Source organism: Gymnoscopelus microlampas (genome assembly GCF_963454915.1).
Source record: "Gymnoscopelus microlampas genome assembly, chromosome: 13".
In the NCBI taxonomy this organism is placed as follows: Eukaryota; Metazoa; Chordata; class Actinopteri; order Myctophiformes; family Myctophidae; genus Gymnoscopelus; species Gymnoscopelus microlampas.
Genome location: NC_139950.1, coordinates 19,464,865 through 19,488,494, shown reverse-complemented (window position 1 = coordinate 19,488,494; position 23,630 = coordinate 19,464,865). Strand labels below are relative to the sequence as shown.

Below are 23,630 nucleotides of genomic sequence, written 5' to 3'. Positions count from 1 at the left end.
AATAGATAATAGGGCTATGGGCAGCAAGTCGTTCCCTTTCAGAACAAAAACAATACAATTGTTGTTTTTAATCAAGGCAGCCTGTTTACAGTGTTGAACCATGCAGGGCTCTTTCCATGGTATTAAAAAAAAAAAAAAAAACTTGATTTATTTTGCAAGGATGCATTCATTCACAGGGAATGTTACACGGACGGCATCCTACGAAATATATTTCGTCCATGAATATCTTATATCGATCTCCTTATAATCTAGGCTACTATTTTAATTGGCTTTAATTCTTCCATCTGAGTGCAAATGTACTTGTTTGTGTTTAGGTATATTGTCTAAATGTCATAGGCTATGACAGCAAGGTATGTTTATTTTTATTTTTATCTAAACACACTAATGGAGATAAGTGGCAGATATCACCAAAAATATATCAGCCAAATGGAATAGCATTTATGCTATTCTTTAAAACGAATTTCATTTTCAGTGTTTTGCACTAAATACTATACACACAATAGTATACACACAACTATCTCAAAAGAGATGATAGATCAATCAGTTAATCTGACAGTTTCTGACCAAAACAAAAACAAAAAAACTATTAATTGGTGCCATTTCCCCAACTTTATACAGATGGAAGACAATGGAGATAAGTGGCAGATGCTGTAAACGCTTCAATCTTTGGCTATGGCTCTTGCTGTGGCTTTACACTGACGGCTGCATGGCGCATTCAACTGTAGCCTACCCACCATGTGTGTTCTTCTACCCTTAACAAAGGGCAGTGGTGGAAAGTAACTAAGTAGCCTACATGTACTCAAGTACTGCACTTAAGTACAATTTTCAGGTACTTTTACTTTACTCGAGTATTTCCGATTTCCAATACTTTTACTTCTAGGCTACTCCACTACATCTCAGAGACAAATATTTTAGGCTACTTTTACTCCACTACAATTAATTGAAAACTGGAGTTAGTATTTACTTTGTAGATTTTGATTATTATTACAAACCATACCTTAAACAATTTTTACTTTATATATACTTTGTATATATACTATACTATATAATTTTGAAAATAGACAACCTGTTGCAACGCGTTGTAAGCTTGTATATTTGATATTTTCAAAGGTGTATACATAATGAACTTGTGAAATGGAGCATTCTGCATAACGAGTACTTTCTACTTTTGATATGCCTACTTTAAGTAGGCCTACATTTTGATACCAATACTTTTGGACTTTTACTCAAGTACATTTGGATTGGGATTTTTACTTGTAACAGAATATTTCTACATTGCAATATCGATACTTTTACTTAAGTAAAAAATGTGAGTAGGCCTACTTATTCCACCACTGGATGTTAGTTGTTTCAGGCTCAGTTTCCAGGGACCAGGGTAATTAGCCTATACTTGGACGTGTGTCACTCTCATTAGAGATGTTTTTCACTTTGGGTCATTCCAACAACATCTACATGTTTAAGGAAAAAAATAATCAACCATTCCGCCAAAATTATTTGGAACAGCAATTATTATTATGATATATCCATATCATCTGTGGTATTTATGCATTTATTTATGAATGAATCTGGTTATAATATGCCTGATGTGTAGTGAAAGCAGTCAGCCGCTGGGAGACACTGTTTCCAACCCCAATGGGAATGTAATACCGGGCATTTACTGGCCCAATTCCAAACTCCACCCTAAGCCCTCAAGCCCTGCACCCTCATTAGCTTAAGGTAAGTCAGCTGGTAAGTGCCTGAGTGTGGGAGGGTTTAAGGGTTCCAAAAGGGTACAAAAGCAATGGAACAGCCCTTTGTGACGTCCCACGTTACCTTGACGACAGATGACAACGTTGCCGTGACAACCAAAGATTCGACTGACACTTGCCTCCCCGTTTGAAACTTCGAATTTCTCTAAATATTATAAACTTTTATATTATAAAATATTATAAAAAAGAGACATTGTATCATGAGTGAAACAGCTATCGATACAGTTAATATAAGTAAATTATATGATAGCCTTAGGAGTAACTTTATATTTCTGGGACACGTTGCTATTTTGCACAACAACTTAGTACAACGAAGTATAAAATAGGGTTGATTAAAGTGTTTAATCAATTTATTTGATAATAAAAAATCCATTACAATTTTTCCTTTAGAAATAAAATAAATAATAAATAAAAATAATCCCTCAAAAACCTGCTTTTTGAAGGTTCTCAAACGTTCAACTGAACTTCTTTTTATTTTTTTTATTCCATTCTCCTCACTAATGAACCCTGGCCTGATGCCATGACATGAATCCTCCGCCCCCCCACCGCTACCGAGACCGGTGGTAAAAAGACATACTAATTCTGCATTTATTTCTCGGCCAGCGACGTCGCAGAAGAAAGGCCTCTTTCCCTTTTAAATCCGGGCACCGTGGGTATCGGCGTCCTCTGGTAACTCCCACTACGCAATGTATTGTGGGCAATTTCTTTGCCAAAGTCTCCAAAGGTGCTGACTTACGGAAAGGGTGCAGAAAGGGGCGTTCTCGAGCCCTCGCTGACTTCAGGCTGACTTTCCGATTTCATTTGGAACAACCCTCAAGCCCTTACGGAGCTCACATGAACGCGCACCCAAGTCAATGAGTCAGTGAGGGGGTGGTTTGGAATTGGGCCACTGTTGCGCAAACGAAACAACCAAACAGCGGTAGATCCCATAGCCCGGAGGAACGGTCACTCTATGGTTTTTTCTTTTCTTTTTTCTTTTAAACAGTCAGATATTACTCTAGCTGCTGCCAGCGTTAACTGGTTGATGAAACTAGTTTTAGCAACCGTACATGGAGATAAATGTATTAGAAAAACACATGAAACCCATACGGCTGGAAAAAACGGTTGCCTGACAACCAACTAACCAATCAAAGCGTGACCATCCCTCTGGGCTGTGGGCTCATTTTGGTACCATTTGCGAGTGCGTAAACATGACTTTCCTCCAGCGTTGCCACGTCCGCTTATTATAAGCGACTTTGGGCTTGTTTTTCTGGTAAGTTGCTTGTAAATATTGGTGGGCTTTGGGCTTGTTTCTAAAATGTTTCCTAATGTTGTTAAAACCAGTGTCTCTCACACAAGTCAAGGACCCCCAAATTAATATGTATTTGTCTGCGGACCCCCATCTGAAAATATTTTATGCCAGGGACGCCCATACAAGATTTGTGTTGTTAGAATGTTTCAAAAATATTTAATTTTTTCTCCAAGATTCTTTTTGAAAATAGCAGATCTACAAGCTCACAACGCTTCGCATCGCGACACGTTGTGAGCTTGTAAATTGGCTACTCTCAAAGGCAACAGGACAGGTGGGCACCAAAACCAACTGGGCACTAGGGAAATGTGGGTACCTGAACGAGTGGGCACTTAGGGGTGGAGATAACTGGGCACCTAGACGAGTGGGCACCTGGAGAGGTGGGCACCAGGACAACTGGGCACCAAAACCATCTGGGCAACTGTCTGACATGTGTGTGACATGTGTGTGGCACCTGGACGAGTGGGCACTTAGGGGTGGAGATAAATAGGCTCCTGGACGAGCATACCAAAAAATATGGTGCCCAGTGCCTATTATTTTCAAATAGCCAATGTATATGTTTATTGGGCTTGTTTTCATACACCCCGGTTGCTTGTTTCTCTCACAACATTTGGCAACACCGCTTTCCTCCTTTATGTTGTAGATCTTCATAACATATCGACTCGGAGGAGGCAGACAAAGATCTGCCCGCCGCGTTTACAGATCTACACATGCGTGCGTAGACTAATACATAACCATATGCTGTTGGGTTACTTCCTGAAAGTGGGGTTAGCTTATCTGTGTTTGATAGTAGAATGTAGATGAGATCTACTACCGAGACACAACAACCACCAACAGGCTCATCCTGACTTTAACCAACAACGCAAAGAAAAGGGAGCAGCGTCGGTGAGATTTGACTTGACATCATGGATTACTGGGTAAGTGTAAGTAGTATAGAGTTTAAAGTCAGTGCCAAACCAAATGTTTGGACTTTATTGCCTCTGTTCATGCTCAGCAGCATGTCAACATCAGACTTGAATTTCTTAGAATTAGGAAAGGATTATGAGAATTAGTGCTATGCAGTTATAAGAGGGCTCTTTAAAAGCAGCCTACTAGCCTTGTTTGTCGCTACAGTTCAACTAAACACTACTTTACGTAGTTTACGGGAAAGGTTAAGACCAGTGGTGAGAAAAGTATACACATGTTTTACTTAGGTAAAAAGTATCAATACTGCAAATATCACTAAGTCCGGAATTCAAAATTGACTTGAGTAAAAGTACAAAAGAATGTCCCATTTCAAATGTATAAATTATATACAAATCTTTTGAAAATAGCAGATCTACAAGCTATTTTCAAATGGCCGAAATGAAAGGTACATGTCCTGTAGTAATAATAATACAAATCTACAAGTAATGGTGGTTAAAGTTTTCAAATAAATTGTAGTGGAGTAAAAGTACAATATTTGCCTCTGAGATGTAGTGGAGTTAAAGTACTGAAAACTGGATACTCTAGTAAAGTAAAAAAAATACCTCAATTTTACTAGGACAGTACTTGAGTAAATGTACTTAGTTACTTTACACCACTGAAAGTGGGCTACTCTACTGCTAATCAACAGCCAGGCGTTTTAAAGCCACAACAAAGATTACTTCTCAACACACAAGGTTTTGCTGTTAAGGATTTGATTTCTGTGGTAGTGTTGGAGTGTAAAGGGTTAACTTGGTGCCTATGTGTTCATTTGTAAACAATATTCTACTGATTCTTCAAATTATAGTTTTTCTTTTTGTACGTAAAGGTCTTGGAATAATCCCTGTTTACTTTAATGGCCATAATATTGTTTTTCACTTTTGAAATACCAATCAAATGAAATCTTCATGTATAAACTCCTGCCTCCATCAAAGTGATGGGGTTAAAATGTGCTGAAATGTGGGCACATGACTTTAGACTAAATGAGATGCGATAATCTATTTCATAATTCAGTGTGTATTATCCGAATTTCTCCTACCATGGGATGCCATTGTATCATTTCTTAGTCACACTATAATTTATGATGAAGAGTAAAAAGAGGGATGACTGTGATTATGTTGTAAAACATATTCATTGTAGCACTCATAACATATGACTTCCTGTTTAACACTAATTTACAGGAAGTTCTAACAAAGCACTGGCCATCTGTTTTGCCTCTCACACAGTGCACTGGAGTGAAATCAGAGGAACAGACTGATTTTGTGTTTGCAAGGCAGCATTGATTGATTGAATACTTTATTAACAGTTTGCAAATAGTACAGTGGTATACAATGGTGCTAAAAGGATAACACAAAGCCCTGCGGGCTTGTTTCCATTGTCGTCCTGTCTGTGTATCAATTTATCGAGACATTTAAAGACGTACAATAATATTCAAGACATCATCAACACTAGTAGCAATAAAACGTATATGTACAGTAAACCGTATAATAAACAGCAGCAGTTAGAGAAACTTGTCCTGAAACCTCAGTTCAATTGATTTCCCAGTTAAGTCAAGCACGCACACACTCCATCATATCAGCCACTATCTGGACAATCAAGTTATACAATGAGTCTATCTGAACAATCAAGTTATACAATGAGTCTATCAAGTACCATGCTTCGGTACTTGAAAAGATTTCTGGCCATTTTGCTGAATTCTGAAAATCTTTCATTCCTGAAATTGGAAAGTGTAAAAATGACCTTTTCCAAACATACAGTCATGATTTATTTTGCCTCAGTCAGTGCACGAATGCATGGGCCTTTTGTTGACAAATCACTGATACTGCTGTGTTTTAGCATTCTGTTTTCCCTGAATGTATCCAAGCAGCGACAGCTTCTTCACACCCAGTATATTTCCATGAGAACATGACCTCCCCCTGGAAACAACAAAGGTCTCCTTACACAGAATAGACTGCAGCTTGCTTGGGGAAAATGAGGAGGAATGGGCGTCTACTATATAACAATGGGCAGAACAAAATAGGCATGGGAGTCTTTGTCCATACCCCGCATTAGCTCTCTTGGGGCGAAGATAGTATCACATATTTTGCGAGCGTCCAGCGTAGCCCTGTAAAAAAAAACAACAACAACTGTACTCAGTCTAGTCACAAAACATGTGTGTGATAACAAGTAGCCAGCTGGTCAAGGGTTCATGCTCATTGCACCAGCTTCCCAGATTTGCCTTTTAACCCTGACTCTATAAAACATCAGTCATCAAAGCATGTGCCTGTCCACTGTGTGTCTGCCCTCTGCAGCCTCCAATGTATTTTATAGAAACTTGCTGACAGCGTTTAGGCTACCTCTCCCTTGGAAGGATGTAGGATAAATGCAAGTAACCGTGATGGGGCGTTTACTTTAGCTTGCTATTCTAGACATAGTCGTTGTTGATCACATGGCTTATTTACCGTTGTTTTCAACTCTGCTCCACTTGGCTAACCCTGCCAAACCTGTATGAGCGCCTGCTATTCAGACAAGAAGGCCTTACAACTGTAGTCTGAGCCGGGGGTGGACACTTCAGTTTCAGGGGCAGCCCTCCTACTTCATCCATTATGAAGTTTAATGTTTATTAACCACTTTCACTGTGTACGAGAATGCTACGCACACCAAAGTCCTTAGAGTGGTGTCGGCCCGATACCCTGAAGTATGCAGTTACCTGCCGAAACGTTGGTTTCTTTTTACTCTGCGTCCTAAAATAAAATATTGGCACTTTGGCTACCAATGTGTGCAGCCACCTTCTTGACTCTTGAAGACTACTATAGTATTAACCATTTTCACCCTGGTGTCCCTATTTTGGGCATGTCATTATAGGTGGATACAAAATTTCGTCACGACAAAGTATTTAGGGCTTAAGTGGTTAATCATCACATCACCAGGTCCTCAGGTCTATATGTACAGTATATGTTGCAATGTATTATTCATCCAGCTATGGGGAAAATAAACCACATCCTTGTGTGCAGAGTGAACTAAAACATGTCTGTGCATCATCCATTTTGTGTTCACAATAATGGATGATGCACGGGCAATCTGCCCCCAGGTATCATTATGTGGCATTACGTTTAGTCTTTGTAAATTATAGTTACTCAGGATATTGCTTTGTGGACCTTAAGCTTTTCCACATCTGATTGCAGATGAGGTACGCTAAAAACAACCTTTCGCCTTTATGAAACCTGCTGTCTAGTTGTAAAGAAGAAATATTGATGTAGAGCTAGATAATAGTCAGACTGACGAGATACGCTTATTTTTACTGCACTTATATAAATAACAACTGTCAATCAGTTACTATGGTCACTGACTGCATTTAAGCTTTAGTGGGTCAAATGTCATTTCCACACGATAACATTAGTTATATGACATTATTTTTTTTACATTTGTTAGATAACGTTAGATTAACACTGACTGATCAAAACCAAATGAACAATCAACAAGTTTATCAATGATATGTAATCCTATGTTGGACCAGACTGTGTACAGCAGGCTGTGAGTAGTACATTGAATGCATTTCCATGGCTGGTGAGCCATAGCTTAGGCACTGTAGGTATGTGCTTTCTCATTCACTGGTTACAATACAAGTCTGACATCACTTACGTTAACCCCCTGGGTCATGGAGCTGTTTTCCCCTTCTAAATCCCCAAAACGTTTTTAACATCACGTCGTATAAGAACTGTACTGTGTGCCAAAACAAAAATTACGTTTTTGTTACTCGTATAAGCATCAACTGACAGTTATTTCATCAAACAAACTAACAGAAGTGATATCAGGACTTCTGTACTCTTATTTGTAATGCTGGTTCAGGTGGTAGGAGGAGTCTGTTCATAGGGTATACTGTAGTGACAAGCTATTTCTCACACACCTTAAGAAGATACTACCACCTGACTGATGTTAGCCTGATTGGGCTTTGGCTTTGTCTTGTACAATATCTGATAGCATTTCAGTGACGGGAAATTGAGTTCTAGGCATGAAGGGGGATTCTGTTGTAAGTATTACCTAGCATCAGTGGATTTGTTATTAACCATTTTACCACATTATATAACCATATATTGATAGTTATAATGACATGCCCAAAATTGTGATGCCTGGGTTAATAGTCTAATATTTCATTTTTGTTGTAGGTCATTTTCTATGTATGGGCATTTAGAATCAAAGTGATTCTAACCAATGACTATAATGTGTGTTGGACTACTTCAGTGGCTTTCCAATGTTACAGATACATTTATATTGAGTGTTTTGGTGACAAACCGGTAGCATACAGCATCTCTTTCAAGCCTGTGACATTTTGTCTTAATCTGGTTAGAATTTTGATCAAAATTTAGTACAGTGCATGCCATGGAGTGACTTGAGTTTTTGTTCAAAAATCATATATTGGCCATTGCTTAGCTCTCGTTCTATAAAGGTATTGTAGGTACGGAATCATTTCAGGACGAACTATTCCTTGCCTTGTGAAATCCTCAAAACCAAATAAATTCATAAATAATTTTGGTTTTGTAGGTTCTTTACTGGGACTCGTCCAAACAAATCTATTCTGACAACTTCTTACGTTTAATACTGACTTAAAGATTTACAGAAAATTCTTGCATTGGAAATCCCAAATTAATATGAAACGGTCAAAAATGAAAATATCGGAGCCTAACTCACCATCTTTGTCTCAAACCTGCCAAATAGATGAACAGCTAAAAAGGAGAAACCACACCAATGTGCTAATTACCAGACATGATAATACAGAAGAAAATGTGTGCAGCCTAAACAAAATAAAAAAATAATTAAAATGCACAGGCAAAATCCTACAAGACTAATGGATATAGTCGATTATATATATTCTTTTGAATGTTTCCACATTGATTTGTATAATAACGTAATTATAAAAAAAACACGCTTCTTGATTACTCGAAGAAGTAATCGAGAGAATAATCTCTAAGAACAAAATTGATAATTGCAGCCGCAAAACCAAATAAAGCTTTTATTGTGTTAAAAGACATCTCTGAGGTTGTGAGAGAGAGGAGGTCACATGTAACCAAGATGTTGACGGTCAGACATTATGTGGTCATCACTGGTTGAGCCACCAGGCTGACCCGTTCCTTTGAATGACCTTAAGCCTAATGTATGCTCCGTCGCACGATGGTGTCATGCATTGGGCTGTCATAATTATTACATACCGCTAATCATCTAATCGCAATTACTTGAGATAATCGCAATTATTTTGCATAATCGTCGTAATAGTTTCCATATGAAGAATGTTCATACATTTTCAAAAAACAGTGGAAATAACAGATCTACAAGCTCACAACGCAGACTCGTCGTGAGCTTGTAGATTGGCTATTTCTTCAATTTTATATCTTAATATAAAAATGATTAAATATGTCATTCATTTAGGTTATTTGTCATATATACCCTGTGCAACTTCAAAGCCTAAAAGATTTATTCATATGTCCCAAACATAAATGTAATTTTTATTCATATGTCCCCAATGTTCAACGGCAGAAAACAGAATTAAATCGTTAATCGCAATTATTTGTGTGACAATGAATCGTCATGCAACATTTCATAATCGTGACAGCCCTAGTCAAGCACTGAAAACAGAAGTTCTACAAGGTCAACGCGTTGTGAGCTTGTAGGTCGGCTATTGTCGACACGCGACTCAAGTATGAATCAGGCTTAACATGCTCATTGTGTTTCCAGAGTGCCTTGGACGTCTATAAGGAGATGATCCTACTGTATCTGGAGGAAGGCAGGCAGCATGTTAACACCCACTGTGAGCACCTGGAGCCATGGCAGATCATAGGGGCAACATTCATCACCACTTTGGGAGTAGTCTGGCTCAAAGGGCTCCTCTTCCAGCGAGAAAGTAAGTGTTCACAAATGATGCTTGCATGCAACGCAGCCCTCCTGCAGAAAATATCTGTAAAAATTTTTTTTTGAAGGACCCCTTCCCCCATGTTCGACCTTATCTTCATATTATTGGTCCTGACTAATGCCCATATGGTGCCATTACTTTCTACTTGCTCTGCGTCTCAGAGGTGGGCTGTGGACAGTCAAAGAACATTTAATTATAAGATAAGATTTTTATAGCTTCTATTTCAGCGTACTTACGTTCCAGGTAGAGAAAGGCTGTAGTAAGTTTCCTATAGCTTGGAATCCCCACCAATGGTGTCATTGTTACCCATGTTTCTGAACACTCACTCTGCTATCTGGCACTTGTAAGTCGCTCTGGATAAGAGTGTCTGCTAAATGCCTAAGCTATAGTTGTAATTGAACTATCCACAGCCCACCTCTGAGACAGAGCAAGTATAGAGAAATGGTGCCTTATATAATGGGCATTAGTGAGGACCAGTTGAGTCCTGAAGATGACTTTGAAAATGGGTGCTCTTTGAAAAAAGTGCTCCTTCATAACTGACTGTCCAGGTGACTGGCCAGGTTAAGAGTGAATCCCTGTGGAAACACTAGAACCCTTAACAATGAATCAGGGTCGGGGTTAACTTGCCCTGCAGGTTTACTTTGCATTCTGGTAAATCAAAATCTGGTTTAGTTTGGCTAAACCAGAAAGCAAAGTAAACCTTTACCTACAAATAACTTACTACAGTAAGTATTCTTTAAGTACTCTGCACATAGTATCTTAAACTTGCACAGTCACTTCCATACCTTGTTGAAGGGATTGAGTTGTTTTTAGGCTGAATCTTTTTTCTTCTTTTTTTTTTGTTGCCTCAAATCTTCACACACCATACAAATAATATCAATCAACTATAGAGGTTGAATTCCTTAGTTTGTCCCATCTCCATAATATAAGTTGATCAGAGCTTTGCTTAGTGGAGGAAACTAAGTAGGAGCATTCAGTGCTGTTCAACAGTCAGTGCAATAAAATGTTTGGTGGAAAGAGGCCCAGATTTCTTAGACCACTGCATGTCCTCGCGTGTGATTATAGGACGACTCATAGTCAGCTGTTTAATGCCTGTGGCTAACTCTGTCTACCAATATTTCACAACAGCTGCCTCTTTGTTCCCTTGCCAATAGGTCTCACATCCAGATTGAAGAAGCAGTGCTTTAAAATCATCAGAAAAATTCCCTTTGTTGGCCAGTCAGTAAGTATCAGTGGTTAAACTGTTCCCCTTTTTCCTGGACTCCACTGGTCTCTATCTTATGAAGCTGTTATGAGTCATTCTCGGATGGCTGAGTATGGCATGTTGAAGGGGGGGGGAGACCTTTGGCACACTTTACATCATGGACTTGTGATAATATTGGGTTACTTTAGGTCTTTATGATCACCACCATAACTGAGGTCACTTACGTTCAGAACGTGTTTATCAACATTTGCATAAGCTTTTTATGTATTTTCCATCACCACCATAACTGAGGTCACTTACGTTCAGAACGTGTTTATCAACATTTGCATAAGCTTTTTTATGTATTTTCCATACATGTGAGGCCTGGCCTGGTTAAGTGTTCCCACACTTAACAAACTTAATCAGCCATTATACCACTTTGTGTTAATTCATTCCAGTACTTTTCATTAATGTTTTATTTTTTTATAACTTACTTTTTAAAAATCTTTCCCAGCTCATTTGTAATGTGTACACTCTCACTATGCTGATTCATTCAGCTGTCCCAGTGACTACATTGTGTCTGTAGTAGTGTCTATAAAAATGACTCCATTGTGTGTTTATGACAGATACAGACCCAGCTCAACAAGGCCCTGGATGACATGTCGGTGAGCCTTTGCACACTGAAGGAGGGAATGAGCTACGCCCAACAGCTGCCATCAGAAGGTCTCTCGCATAGCCAAGTCCTAGACAAGATCAGACAGTACGAGACGTTGAGTAAGTGCTAATTTGCCTCATGGTTTACTTATGGTCCTTTATCTTTGTGCCAGTTAACTGACATTACGAGCTGGAGCTGGGATGCTCATTAAGCCCTTCCACCAGCACGCTTTGGCCATGTTGAGCACGGTTATCAAACAGTGCAGAAAATTAAGGAATGGGTACCGTTTGAAATAGTTCCTCATCATGTTGTGCGCAAATGGAAATGCTATTAAAGTGCTTAGTAACATTACCGTGCTCAGAACCATTCAACCCTGCCATGGAAAGGGACTACTTCTTCGAAATCAGTTTTGTACCTGCCAAAAGATTCATGACTCTAGAACAGGGGTCCTCAACAACAAATCTTGAAGGTCCACAAATCCGTTTTTGAATAAGGCTAGGGTCCGCACATGCACGCGCGCGCATGTGCCCCCCGCGCGTGCGAAGCGCGCGCGCGATTTTTTCGCGGATTTGGGCGGATTCGGGTACTTTCCCCCCCGTTTTTTCTTACTTTAATTCGGTTTTAGGGTTAGGGTTATAGTTATTTAAAAAAAAATATATATATTATAATTTTCCCAGGGTCCACAGAGAGGTGCCCCGCGGTCCGCGCCTGTTGAGGACCCCTGCTCTAGAATATGCAGAGATTGCTATTTTGGCATAATCTATATATCTATAACAAATATAGTTGAAGTTTTTGTTTTTGTATGTGTGTTTGTTCTTAACACATCGACTGCCTAGATCGAGTTAACTCGATATTAGTAATCCAGCGCTCGACTGCCTAGATCGAGTTAACTCGATATTAGGTATTTTCATTGGTTTCATCTGTGATCGCGCGGGTCTGTTTACTTTTAATCATCACTTTCGTTTTCCATCTACGTCACACTCACCTGAAGCTGGATGTAAAAAAAAAATTTCGTTTCCGGGTCACATTGTTTTTCTCCGGTCATTTCCGTCCAGAATAGAGAAAAACACTTTTTTTCACACGCTATAAAATACAAAGGGAGAGCTCCCCTTTTATTTTCTTTGGTCCGAGTGACGATCAGGCATCGTCGTCGTGTATCACATCGTATCACAAGCCGATCAGAGATTGTCGAAGACAATCACATCCGGTTCATGTTGTTTGACTGTTTGAGCCTGGAGGGAGGGGGGGGGCGAGTCAGCGAGTCATCGAGGGTGTCATTTTGCTGCGCTCTGCTGGTCGATCGTCGTATGTGTTCAAAATCATGGGAAAAAGAAACTTAAATGCATTTAAATGAGAAAACAGAGAAAACAAAAAAACACGCAAATCGCTGGCAGTCAAGGGGGTAAATTTGGAATAAACTCTGGCAGTCAATGTGTTAATGCCCACACCCCACATAGCCTTGGGCTGATTGAAACCTTTCCATAGCAGCGTGTTATGATCCAAGGAAGGTCGTGGGCAACTTTTTGAAATGTTTTGGACTTTAATATTTAACTTTAAAAAAATGTTATACTTAGAGTCAATGGAGAGGAGAATATGGAGCCATGTGGAACTCCATATTTGGAGGTCAATATGACATGACAGCGAGCCTACACCGTTTCAACTTGCATACAAAATAACTAAAATGTTGAAATCTGTTTCTTACAGATGAAGTGAAGTGGGAGAAAGGATGTGTTTCTGGAGCAGTTTACTGGGGCGATGAGACGCTTACCAAACTCCTGGTTAAGGTTTGTATCTTTGTATCATTCTTTGCATGGACACTAGCAATTGTAGAAATATCAGGCCTCAAATGTTCAAGCATGTTCAAATCATGTATACTTAACATTACTTCAGACCATTTTCCAATTATTATTTTTTGGGGAAGAAATTGCAAATTTAACATTGAGGTGCTCACAATGGTTAGGTGCCCACTCTTCTGGTTACAGACAGTCGGTGTCAAACTTGAATATGACTTGAATAGTGGTCTGCAGGAAACTAAAAAGAAGACTTTTTGAGACCTAATATATGTCCTATTATATCAAAATGGTTATTTATATATATATATATATATATATATATATATATATATATATATATATATATATATATATATATATATATATATATATATATATATATATATATATATATATATATATATATATATATACACACACACATATATATACACACACACACACACACACACACACACACACACACACACACACACACACACACACATACATACACTTATTATTTTCTTTGTTGTTTGACCAATCACATATAAAGTAGTAAGACTACAGTGCATACATATCTAAAACATGATTTATACTTAGTTGCACACTGGTGTCACACACTGAAAATAGTAGATCTACAGTACAAGCTTGTGAGCTTGTAGATCAGCACAACCAAGTATAATTCAAGCTTTACCTTCCACTGTCACCTCACTCGTTGCTTTTATCCAGGTATACGGAGACTTTGCATGGAGCAACCCACTTCACCCAGACATCTTTCCTGGTGTAAGGAAGATGGAGGCAGAGGTTGTAAGAATGAGCTGCACACTATTCAATGGTGGACCTAACTCCTGTGGCACCGTAAGTTTCCATATCGTCACTATTGGGCAGAAACCTTGTATCTATATTTAATCTTTTTTGTTTAGTTTTTTTTTTCTTTTCTTTTTTTCCTGAAATGAATGCCCTATTTTAGAAGTAGCGCAATGGCCGTTCTACAAGCTCACAAAATGTTGTTATGCGACACATTGTGATCTTGTACTGTAGATCGGCTATTTTGCAATTTTTACCTACAGTATAATGACATGCCCAAAATATGGACGCCTGGTTGAAAGTCGTTAAGTCTGTCTGTGGGTTTTATCCTACTATAAAATAAACCAAACTCAGTCAGTCCTCATCCATTTTTCTCCTCAGTGGTCACACTTTACTTGAGCTTGCAAATTCATACTCGTAATTAACGCTTAATTAATGATGAATTAATGATGAACTCCTACATTAATTCCTCATGACTTATTATTATGTATTCCTGGTCCTCACTATTAACTAATGGTGAAGTTACCATGTCTTAACTAAGTGCAATATATCATTAGTTAGTGTTCATAGGTAGACGGGTAGGAGTAGCAAGGGGGGTCGGTCTCTGAACGACCACCAGAGGTCTTCACCATTAGTAAAAACGTAATCTCTTCAGCAGCATTTTTGGTAATGGGATCTGTAGTCTCGTCCCCGCAGGGTATGGAATATGTAGTTGTGGTCGCGATCCCATAGCCTGGATGGACAGCGACTTTGAACAACGGCAGCAGCCCATGCAAGGTTGCTGCTGTTGTTCGTGTGTAATAAAATGCATAAGCTTTAATTACAAAATGATTTCATCAATTGCTTTGGCAATCACCCACAGTAGCACTCAGCATGCTACAGTGACATTAGTGGACTGGGACATTTATACAACTCTGCATGTATTTTGTGTGCGCACGTCCCAGAGAATCGACTAGTAAATTTTAACCAATAAAGTATTAACAAGAGCTTGTGACTAAATGATAACTCCATTGGAACATTGGTTATTTTTCCCATTTCCTGAAAAGAAACTCTAATAGATACAGTTGGGTTCTGACGACAGTGGTGATATATTGCTCACAAAAACGTACAATGAAGCCAGCCCAATGACATAACATGCTTGCGTAGATCGTGGATATAATTTGACTGCTTCTCCACTGTTCAGGTCACCTCAGGAGGAACCGAGAGCATACTGATGGCCTGCAAGGCTTACAGGGACATGGCCTATGAGCGTGGTGTCAAATACCCTGAAATGTAAGATCAGATCGGGTCAGATATGTTACTGCCAAGATATGGGTGAACCAGTGTCACGACTTGTATCTGGTTTTGCCTAAAGCAGGAAACAAAATATTCCAGCATCAACAAATATGTGAACTGATGACGGTCCATTCGTAGGTGTGTAGAGTCCTAGCATCATTTTTGCGTTGTGTTCTGTCTTTTATAGCCTTGCACCAATGAGTGTCCACGCAGCCTTTGACAAAGCAGCCCACTACTTTGGGATGAAGCTTGTTCACATACCTCTGGACAAGAAAACCATGAGAGTAGATGTGAAGGTAAGAACAAGCATCTGCTAGTTTGGACTTCCTCGGAAGTCAGTCTCGCTAAAAACAATATAAATCTATGCATGTTTATTTATTTACAGTACAAGGCATTTAAAGTCTAGCACTAGGATCTAACTAGGTCATAATCCAGCATTGTTTCAGCTGTTAAGTAGTGCAACTGCATGAGGGAAAATAGATGTTTATAAAAGGAACGGAAATAAGCAAATGTCTCAAATGTTGTCATATTTCTTAATGCTTAGGCAATGAAGAGAGCCATCGGCAAGAACACAGCCATGCTTGTATGTTCTGCACCCCAGTTTCCCCATGGGGTCATGGATCCTATTGAGGAAGTGGGGAAGGTAAGAAGAAGAACATTTCAAAATGTTTTCGTGAGCTCAAAATAACAGAAGAGGCTGACTCACGCACACTTTCCCCCTCGTGTTCTCCAGCTGGCTGAACGCTACAACCTCCCACTTCATGTAGATGCCTGTCTGGGAGGCTACCTCATTGTCTTCATGGCCAAGTGTGGCTACCAACTAGCACCGTTTGACTTCAGGGTGAAGGGTGTTACTAGCATCTCCGCAGACACCCACAAGGTAAGGAGTGGCTGTCAGCTCCCATCCCATCGACTCAACCCGCTGTCTCTCCCACGCGTACCAGCTGTTGTTTTTCTTTCACTGTGTGATTTACCACGGTTAAGGAAAAGGCATGGAAGTTGAAAACATGCGGTTCAATCTGTTAAAGATATGCTATTGCATGTCATAATAAACGAACATTCGGGAGATATAGACATTTGTCATTGGCATTTACATTAGTGCCCTTGATTTTCAGATCATTTATATTGAAATATATAATCATAAATATATTTAACCCCAGAAGAGAGACTGTTCAAACCAGGAAGTAGAGGTTGTAATTTTTTACCTCTGTAGTAAACATCTGCAGTGTTTCAGATACACAGAAGACAGCTCAGTGAAATGGCAGCTAGTGGAGCATTAGCTCTACAACCAGTAGGCCTATGTATGAGTAAAGTACAGTGAGCTGGTCATTATCGGAAACAATACCCCAACAGGGTGAAGCTGAGCTGAAGGTGTTTATTTTCTTGTAATGACCGGCTCGGTGTACATTATCCCGCTTATTACATGGCTACTTACAAGCTAAATCGATAATGCAACACAAAATATTAGTTGTTTCCATAGCGATGTAAACAGAGGCAGAACAGCACCTTGTTATTGAGAACAGCAGGCTGCTGTGCAAGGGATAATGAATGGCGAGTCATTGTTGAGAAATAAACCCAGACTGGCTGATAAGACCCCAGGTCAACAATGATATACTTACTGTTCATTATCCCGCTTATTACACTGCTACTAATAAAGCAATTAATAAATTGACAATAAAATGTCATCAAAACGATTTAATTGATTTTAAAATGATTTAAATGCTTATGGTAAAGAATGATTATGCCAGGCGAGTCCAGCCCAAGAGGTCAGCTCGCAAAACTCGGAATGTTGCCTATTTCTTGCCTCAATTTTTTTCCAAAATGGTTATAGTTTATGGGCTACTCCAAAAACCACACACAGCGGATTGATTGAGTGGTTGATTCAGGTGCGTTCTCTCCATCGGTCTGTCATTGATAGCAGTGGTCAAAAGAACACACTGCTGAATTCAGTGATTGACCAATCAGAATTCAGCATTCAACAAAGTTGTGTAATAAATTTAAATCATGTCAGAAGGTCATGAGTGTTTTTCCCACATACTATTTTCATACATATTCTAATCTGTGTGTCTGTGTGTGTGTGTGTGTGTGTGTGTGTGTGTGTGTGTGTGTGTGTGTGTGTGTCTTCCACATGTCGTCCTCCTCAGTATGGCTATGCTCCCAAAGGTTCCTCAGTGATCCTGTATAGTGATAAGAAATATCGTCACTACCAGTACTTCGTAGCTCCAGACTGGCAGGGTGGTATCTATGCCTCCCCCTCAGTGGCGGGCTCACGGCCAGGGGGCATTATCGCCGCCTGCTGGGCCACCATGATGCACATGGGAGAGAATGGCTACATAGACGCCACCAGAAAGGTCATCAGCACCGCGTACACAATAAAAGAAGAGTAAGAAGTTGTGACTGTCTATTTTAAATGTCCTTTCATCTTTCAGCTGTTGTATTGTATTTGTAAAGTGCTTCTGTACTACTTAACCTACATTTCGGGTGATCAGTGTTCTCGAACATTGATCAGTAGTTTTAGCAGCTTACCTTTAACATTTGGAAACGTAATTTATTTTTTATATTTATTTTTACAGAATGCGCAAGATAGACGGTCTGTTCGTGTTTGGTGACCCCGAAGTGTCCGTAGTGGCGATGGGCTCAGATGAGTTTGACATCTTCCGTCTGTCAAATGCACTGACAGGAAAGGGTTGGAATCTGAACACATTACAGTACCCATCCAGGTAGAAATGATAATAATAATAATTTCTACATTTGATTCAGTGTTCTGACAAAATAGTTACAGCTGTGTTTCTCTCTTCCATCACCATAGCATCCACATCTGCTGCACACTTCTCCACACGCAGGGGGGTGTGGCTGACCGGTTTGTTAGTGATGTCAAAGAGCAGGTGGCCGTCATTATGAAGAATCCCAAGGAGAAGACCACAGGAATGGTAAGCTGCTGTACATCCCTCTTACTACACTGTGTAAAGTGTTCTCATTTAACTCTGAGTGTACAAATATAACAAAATGGATTAGTTAGTTACATTTGTGCACTCTCTGAGTTACAAATGGATAAATTAACACTGGGGATTTTACTGTGTGCATTCAATGCAATTTTGTTCTATTTGGTGCACGACGGCTCAAAATGGCACAAAATAGTATCACATTTACAGTAGCCAGGATAGGTTTTATCTCACATTGTAGAAAGCCAAATCGAGAATACCAGCCAAATAGGTTTTATCAAAAATTTTAAGTCTAGGTAATAGCTGGCATATGGTAATATTATCCAAATACAGAGATTTGTAATGTAAGACAGTGTAATATTATAATGTTTAATGGGATAATTGTGGTTGCCACATCATTATACATATTCACAGGTTATCCAGAATAAAAGCTTCAAATTGTTATGCTAATTCAGATTCTTAAAGGGAATTCATATTTAGATTTTCAACCTAAATCTGAGTCTTCTGATGTTGGGAGATCAATAATACTTTTGTCTTCTGTGTATTCCTCTGCGAAATGTTGATTTTGTGAAATTATGAAAATGAAAAGAATGATCAAACGTCATTTTCACTTTGCATCATCATTTCACTGAGAAATACACAGAATCTTACCATTTTCATCACATCAGGACAAAGAGATTTAGGTTGAAAATTAACTGCATCTGAAATCACTCTAAACATACCCAGTTTTCCATGGAGGATTTGTATAAAAGTGTGCTTTTAATCTTGTGCCATTTCAGGGAGCAATATACGGCATGGCTCAGTCCATCCCAGACAGATCCATGGTGACGGAGATCTCCCGAGGTTTCCTGGACTGTCTCTACAGCACTGAGCAGCCCAAGGCTCAGACTATCCACATGAATGGTAACGGCAAAGTTCACGGTAACGGCAGCGTTCATGGTAACGGCAAGGTTCACGGTAACGGCATAGCTCACTGAGAGACCGCTAGGGCGACCTGGCCCACACCCACAATGCCTCCCGCCCCAGCAAAAACAATCACCCCCCTCCTCCGAGTACTCAACAGTAATTCCCTGAATTGTTGCCTTATCTTGCCCTCCTACGCTAGACGGAACGCATCTGCAAAGACCTTTGAAGCACAAGCCATGTTTTTAATCAACCTCAAGGGAAATCGCTCATATCGCCGCTGTTCGGGTGGAAACCTTGTATGTCCAATACTGTTCCTTTTTATTTATTATTAAAAAAAATAGTGAAAATAGCCGATCTACAAGCTCACAACACGCCGTGGTACGACGCATTGTGAGCTTGTAGGTCTGTTATTTTCACTTTTCTATGACACTCGTCATACACAGACACTGTATGATGAAGTAGGCCATTCATTTTTGAAAAAATAATAAAAAGTTAAAATATGGAGAAACAAGGTTTCTGCCAGACAGCGACGATATACTGTTTGTACCTAGGAAGCATCAAGACGGTATGACTCACACCTGGTGAATTTTAATCTTATTTTTTGATTTTAACATCAATCTGCTGTCCTATTTTGGGCATGTCATTCTAGGCAAATATGTTAAAAACATTTTCCAAAATTCAGGTTCTATGAGCTTCCAACACGTGATGTTGTAGATCTGGCATTTTCACCATGCGACACCGTTGTACGAGTATAAATCAGGACTCTGTGGTTAAGATTATTCATCCATTTCAATGTTAACTTTGTTTTGTTGAAAATAGATGTGTTTCATTGTATCTTTATATCTTTATATCTTATAATCACACACAATGATTGACTATAAGTGTTGGTAACATTACATTCATGTTTCTTTACACACACACACACACACACACACACACACACACACACACACACACACACACACACACACACACACACACACACACACACACACACACACACACACACAGCATTTGCAGGAACATTTCATCAGACATGTGATGAGTCAGAAAGAAAAAAAGAACCACAAGACCACTGTATGTTAGTCAGAAGTGCTCTGCTGCCCTCTATCAGAGGACCTTATGTACTGTTAGAGACAGTTTGTCCTGCATTGATCTCATTGATGTACGGTTACCATGTCTACATATTATAATCACTTGAAGGTCTCTGCAAGCAACATTTTTAACATGAACGCACTGTAATGCTTTAGTGAAATAATTGTGTTAATTTGCTTTAACAGGAAGTTAACTTTATTATTGTGGTTTATAAGCACAGAAATACTTTTCTTGGCAGGTAATGTACTTATTTTGTGTTGCATCACATGTCTGCCTACTTGGTCCATCTACAGTTGTTTGCCTTATTGAATAATTATTAAGATAATGGGAGAGTTATTTTAATAAGAGTTATTAAAATAATTGCTGATATCACTGATGGACCAAACAGCATTTAGAATATAATTGCTTTCCATAATTAAAGGGTTATAACCAGGATGGGGAATTTAACATTTTAAAACACCAGCCAGATTGTATATATATTTGTATATTTTTTTAATTGTAACAATAATACTGTAGTTTGTTAAAGGTCTTAGTGGTTGATGGATTAGACAAACATACAGCCACAGCACTACCTTAACTACCATTTGACTGGTTAGTAACTTTGTTAACGTTTCCATCCTGGATTTTCTCCACTGATTGTGGTGCAAAGGCCTGGTGGCCAGAGAAATGGATTGTCCAGTTAAAGAAAAGGGACTCTGTGGATTCAAGTTTTTTATCCAGTCTATATCCAATCCCCTATGTATCGATCATAATGTAAGTTTTTTTTCCTCCCTAATTACATCTACCTCAGTTTTTCGATGCAATTGTGTCTCTCATTCAATGTTTAGATATTAAAGGCATTTGACAAGCTGTAGATTTCTAGAGTTCTTATGCCTGACTTATACTTAGTTGCACACCAGCGTCGTGCACCGAAAATAGACGCGTTGTGAGCTTGTAGATCAGCTATTTTCAGTGTGCAACACTTGTGCACAACTAAGAATAACTCAAGCTTTATGTTATGTTGATAGCAAGAATAAACGGCACCACTGTGATTAGTATCCACTTAGCATATACCGAGAAAGGTACAGATTTACCTGTTTGATACTGAGATATAAACATATATGTGTTTAAGCATGGAGGTTGCACCATTTGAACTAATAATCCATACTCTCAACACCAAAATGGCCATTTGTTATCCCCGCTCTTCCAGTTTATTCGCCCAATATTGCTTGTTGAAATTAAGCATATGTGTATGTTTTCACTTCCCTTGTTTGTGCAATAAATAGCCCTTTCCTTCATCGAATGAAAAGGGGCAAATATTTTAGAGAGAAGGTAATAGAGCCATATCACAGAATGACGGCTTACTACCAGGTTAGTGTAATTCTAACAGTTGTACATGTGTGACCACTGGGTGTTTTGTTTCTTTGTAATTAATAATTTGGTCTGTTTCTTTGTGTGTTATTTTTAATTGTACATCGATTATATTCAGTTATGTTGTCACATAATGTGCAGTTATTGAATAGTGATAAGGGAATGTACTGTATGTAGAGTTTTAGGGAGTGTATTTGTGGTAAGTACACATGTAAAAATCCTCAGTGTTAATTTATTCACTCTGTTAAAAGTTAAAATGTATCCAATTGGACACTCCCGTGTCCAATTGGTTACATTTGTACACTTGGTTAAATTACCACTGAGGATTTTACTGTGTACAATGTCTAGATTGGTCATCAACAGGGCAGTCTTCAGATCATGATGTAGGTTGCTCCGTCTTTTAAATCAGTGCCTCTTATCAAGGATGGATGTGAAAACCAGAGGATAAGTTACACAGCAAACTCCTCAGTGTTCTTTTAACTCTCAGAGTTATATGAACACTCAGGATTTTCAGTGTAGCTCCCAAGGACTTGATGATGCCATGGGTCCATTTCCTTAAATACTGTGTCCTAATGACCAGCTGTGTGTGAACCTATACTGCTGCAAAAACAACAAAACGTTCAATTATATGATGGTTGTTCATTTGCATATACTGTATATCCACAAAGACTGACTTTTGAATGGCTTAAAATCCCTTTTCAATAAAAACCCATTTTGATGCAAAGCCCTCTGATGGTGACAGTACCTGAGACAACTGCTGCCACACAGCCATTTGAGAATATTTACAGTTTTTTGTTGTTACTGTTGTCAGAGTAGTCTGAATACCATTAATAGCCATTCATTTCTATACTTTTCAGGGGCTAGGGGGATGAGGAGCATTGGTAAAATCATCTTAATTTGTATGTAAATGGCCCTTAACATTATGTGCCCTTAAAGGTAGGGTAAGTGATATTCTTTTGGTTAAAACCAGTTTTTTTGTTAAAAGGTTAAAGCACTATATATATTCTGATAGTAATCAATGCTATAGAGTGTTTGTTCAGTAACAGGAGTCTCCCTGTCTCTCCAGCTCTTTAATAAACAGAAAAAACATTTTCAGGTAGGTGACAAAATGTCAGCCAATCAGGAGAAAGTACCCATTTATCAGCTTCATGTTGATGTGTTCTAGTTCAAATTTTGTTTGCTCATTCTTTTGTTGCATCACTTCCAATTTCACTTGTTAAATCTGTCTGAGTTCTCTATCCTGATTGGATAAAATTGGCATCCTTACCTGAAAATGCATTTTCTGTTTAATAAAGAGCTGGAGAGACATGGAGACTCATGTTACTGAACTAACACTATAGCAATGAGTGAGTACAATCAAAATGTAGAGCCTTTTAACCAAAGAAAATCTCTTACCCTACCTAACTTAAATTAACACTGGATTTTGATGTGTACTGATGTCTGTTCTCTGTACTTCCAGGGATTTGGTTTAATCAAGTTAACGTGCTCTTTTACAGTGTTCTTTTACACCTATAAATGTTGCTTCATGAATTATTTGAAAATGGAAGATTAAGGCTAATTTATAATTGGCCCAACGCCTTAGACAAGTATCGCTCAACAAAAATGTATTTTCTACCTCATGTCCCAAAAAGTATAAATTAGTCTTTAACCGTTTAGGTTTTGTTATGATTGTGGTGGGCAGGGTGGAAATCATCCCTCGTTTGATAGTTAAGTTAGGGAACACCTCTTCAATGCATGTGGTCACTGGTCATAGTTGTGCAATTCAAATCCAAAAATACAA

General features: G+C 38.9%; 1 protein-coding gene and 1 long non-coding RNA gene across 3 annotated transcripts; one reads left to right on the top strand and one right to left on the bottom strand.

Annotated features, from left to right (window-relative positions):
- Positions 1–3,703: 3,703 nt before the first annotated feature.
- sgpl1 (sphingosine-1-phosphate lyase 1) lies at positions 3,704–20,415 on the top strand. Its single transcript, XM_084076498.1, has 14 exons — positions 3,704–3,953; positions 9,688–9,853; positions 11,017–11,084; positions 11,672–11,819; positions 13,405–13,484; positions 14,205–14,333; positions 15,466–15,554; positions 15,745–15,853; positions 16,102–16,200; positions 16,291–16,437; positions 17,702–17,940; positions 18,131–18,277; positions 18,367–18,487; positions 19,279–20,415. Exons 1-14 carry the CDS (start codon positions 3,942–3,944, stop codon positions 19,474–19,476), a joined length of 1,752 nt encoding a protein of 583 aa, XP_083932624.1. The 5' UTR covers positions 3,704–3,941; the 3' UTR covers positions 19,477–20,415.
- LOC311058942 lies at positions 19,738–22,987 on the bottom strand. Of its 2 annotated transcripts, none has more exons than XR_014602103.1 (2): positions 20,345–22,987; positions 19,738–20,312 (listed from the first exon to the last, which is right to left on the bottom strand). It is a non-coding gene; the product is annotated as an uncharacterized lncRNA (long non-coding RNA). The 2 variants fall into 2 exon arrangements; XR_014602104.1 differs by having other exon boundaries at positions 20,391–22,987.
- Between the last annotated feature and the right edge of the window lie 643 nt (positions 22,988–23,630).

What these genes read in the sequence shown, in the direction of transcription:
- sgpl1 (XM_084076498.1), top strand. An exon ending in GCTCCTCTTCCAGCGAGAAA is followed by an intron (nt 9,854 to 11,016) that starts GTAAGTGTTCAC and finishes CCTTGCCAATAG; the next exon opens with GTCTCACATCCAGATTGAAG. An exon ending in ACATTACAGTACCCATCCAG is followed by an intron (nt 18,278 to 18,366) that starts GTAGAAATGATA and finishes CCATCACCATAG; the next exon opens with CATCCACATCTGCTGCACAC.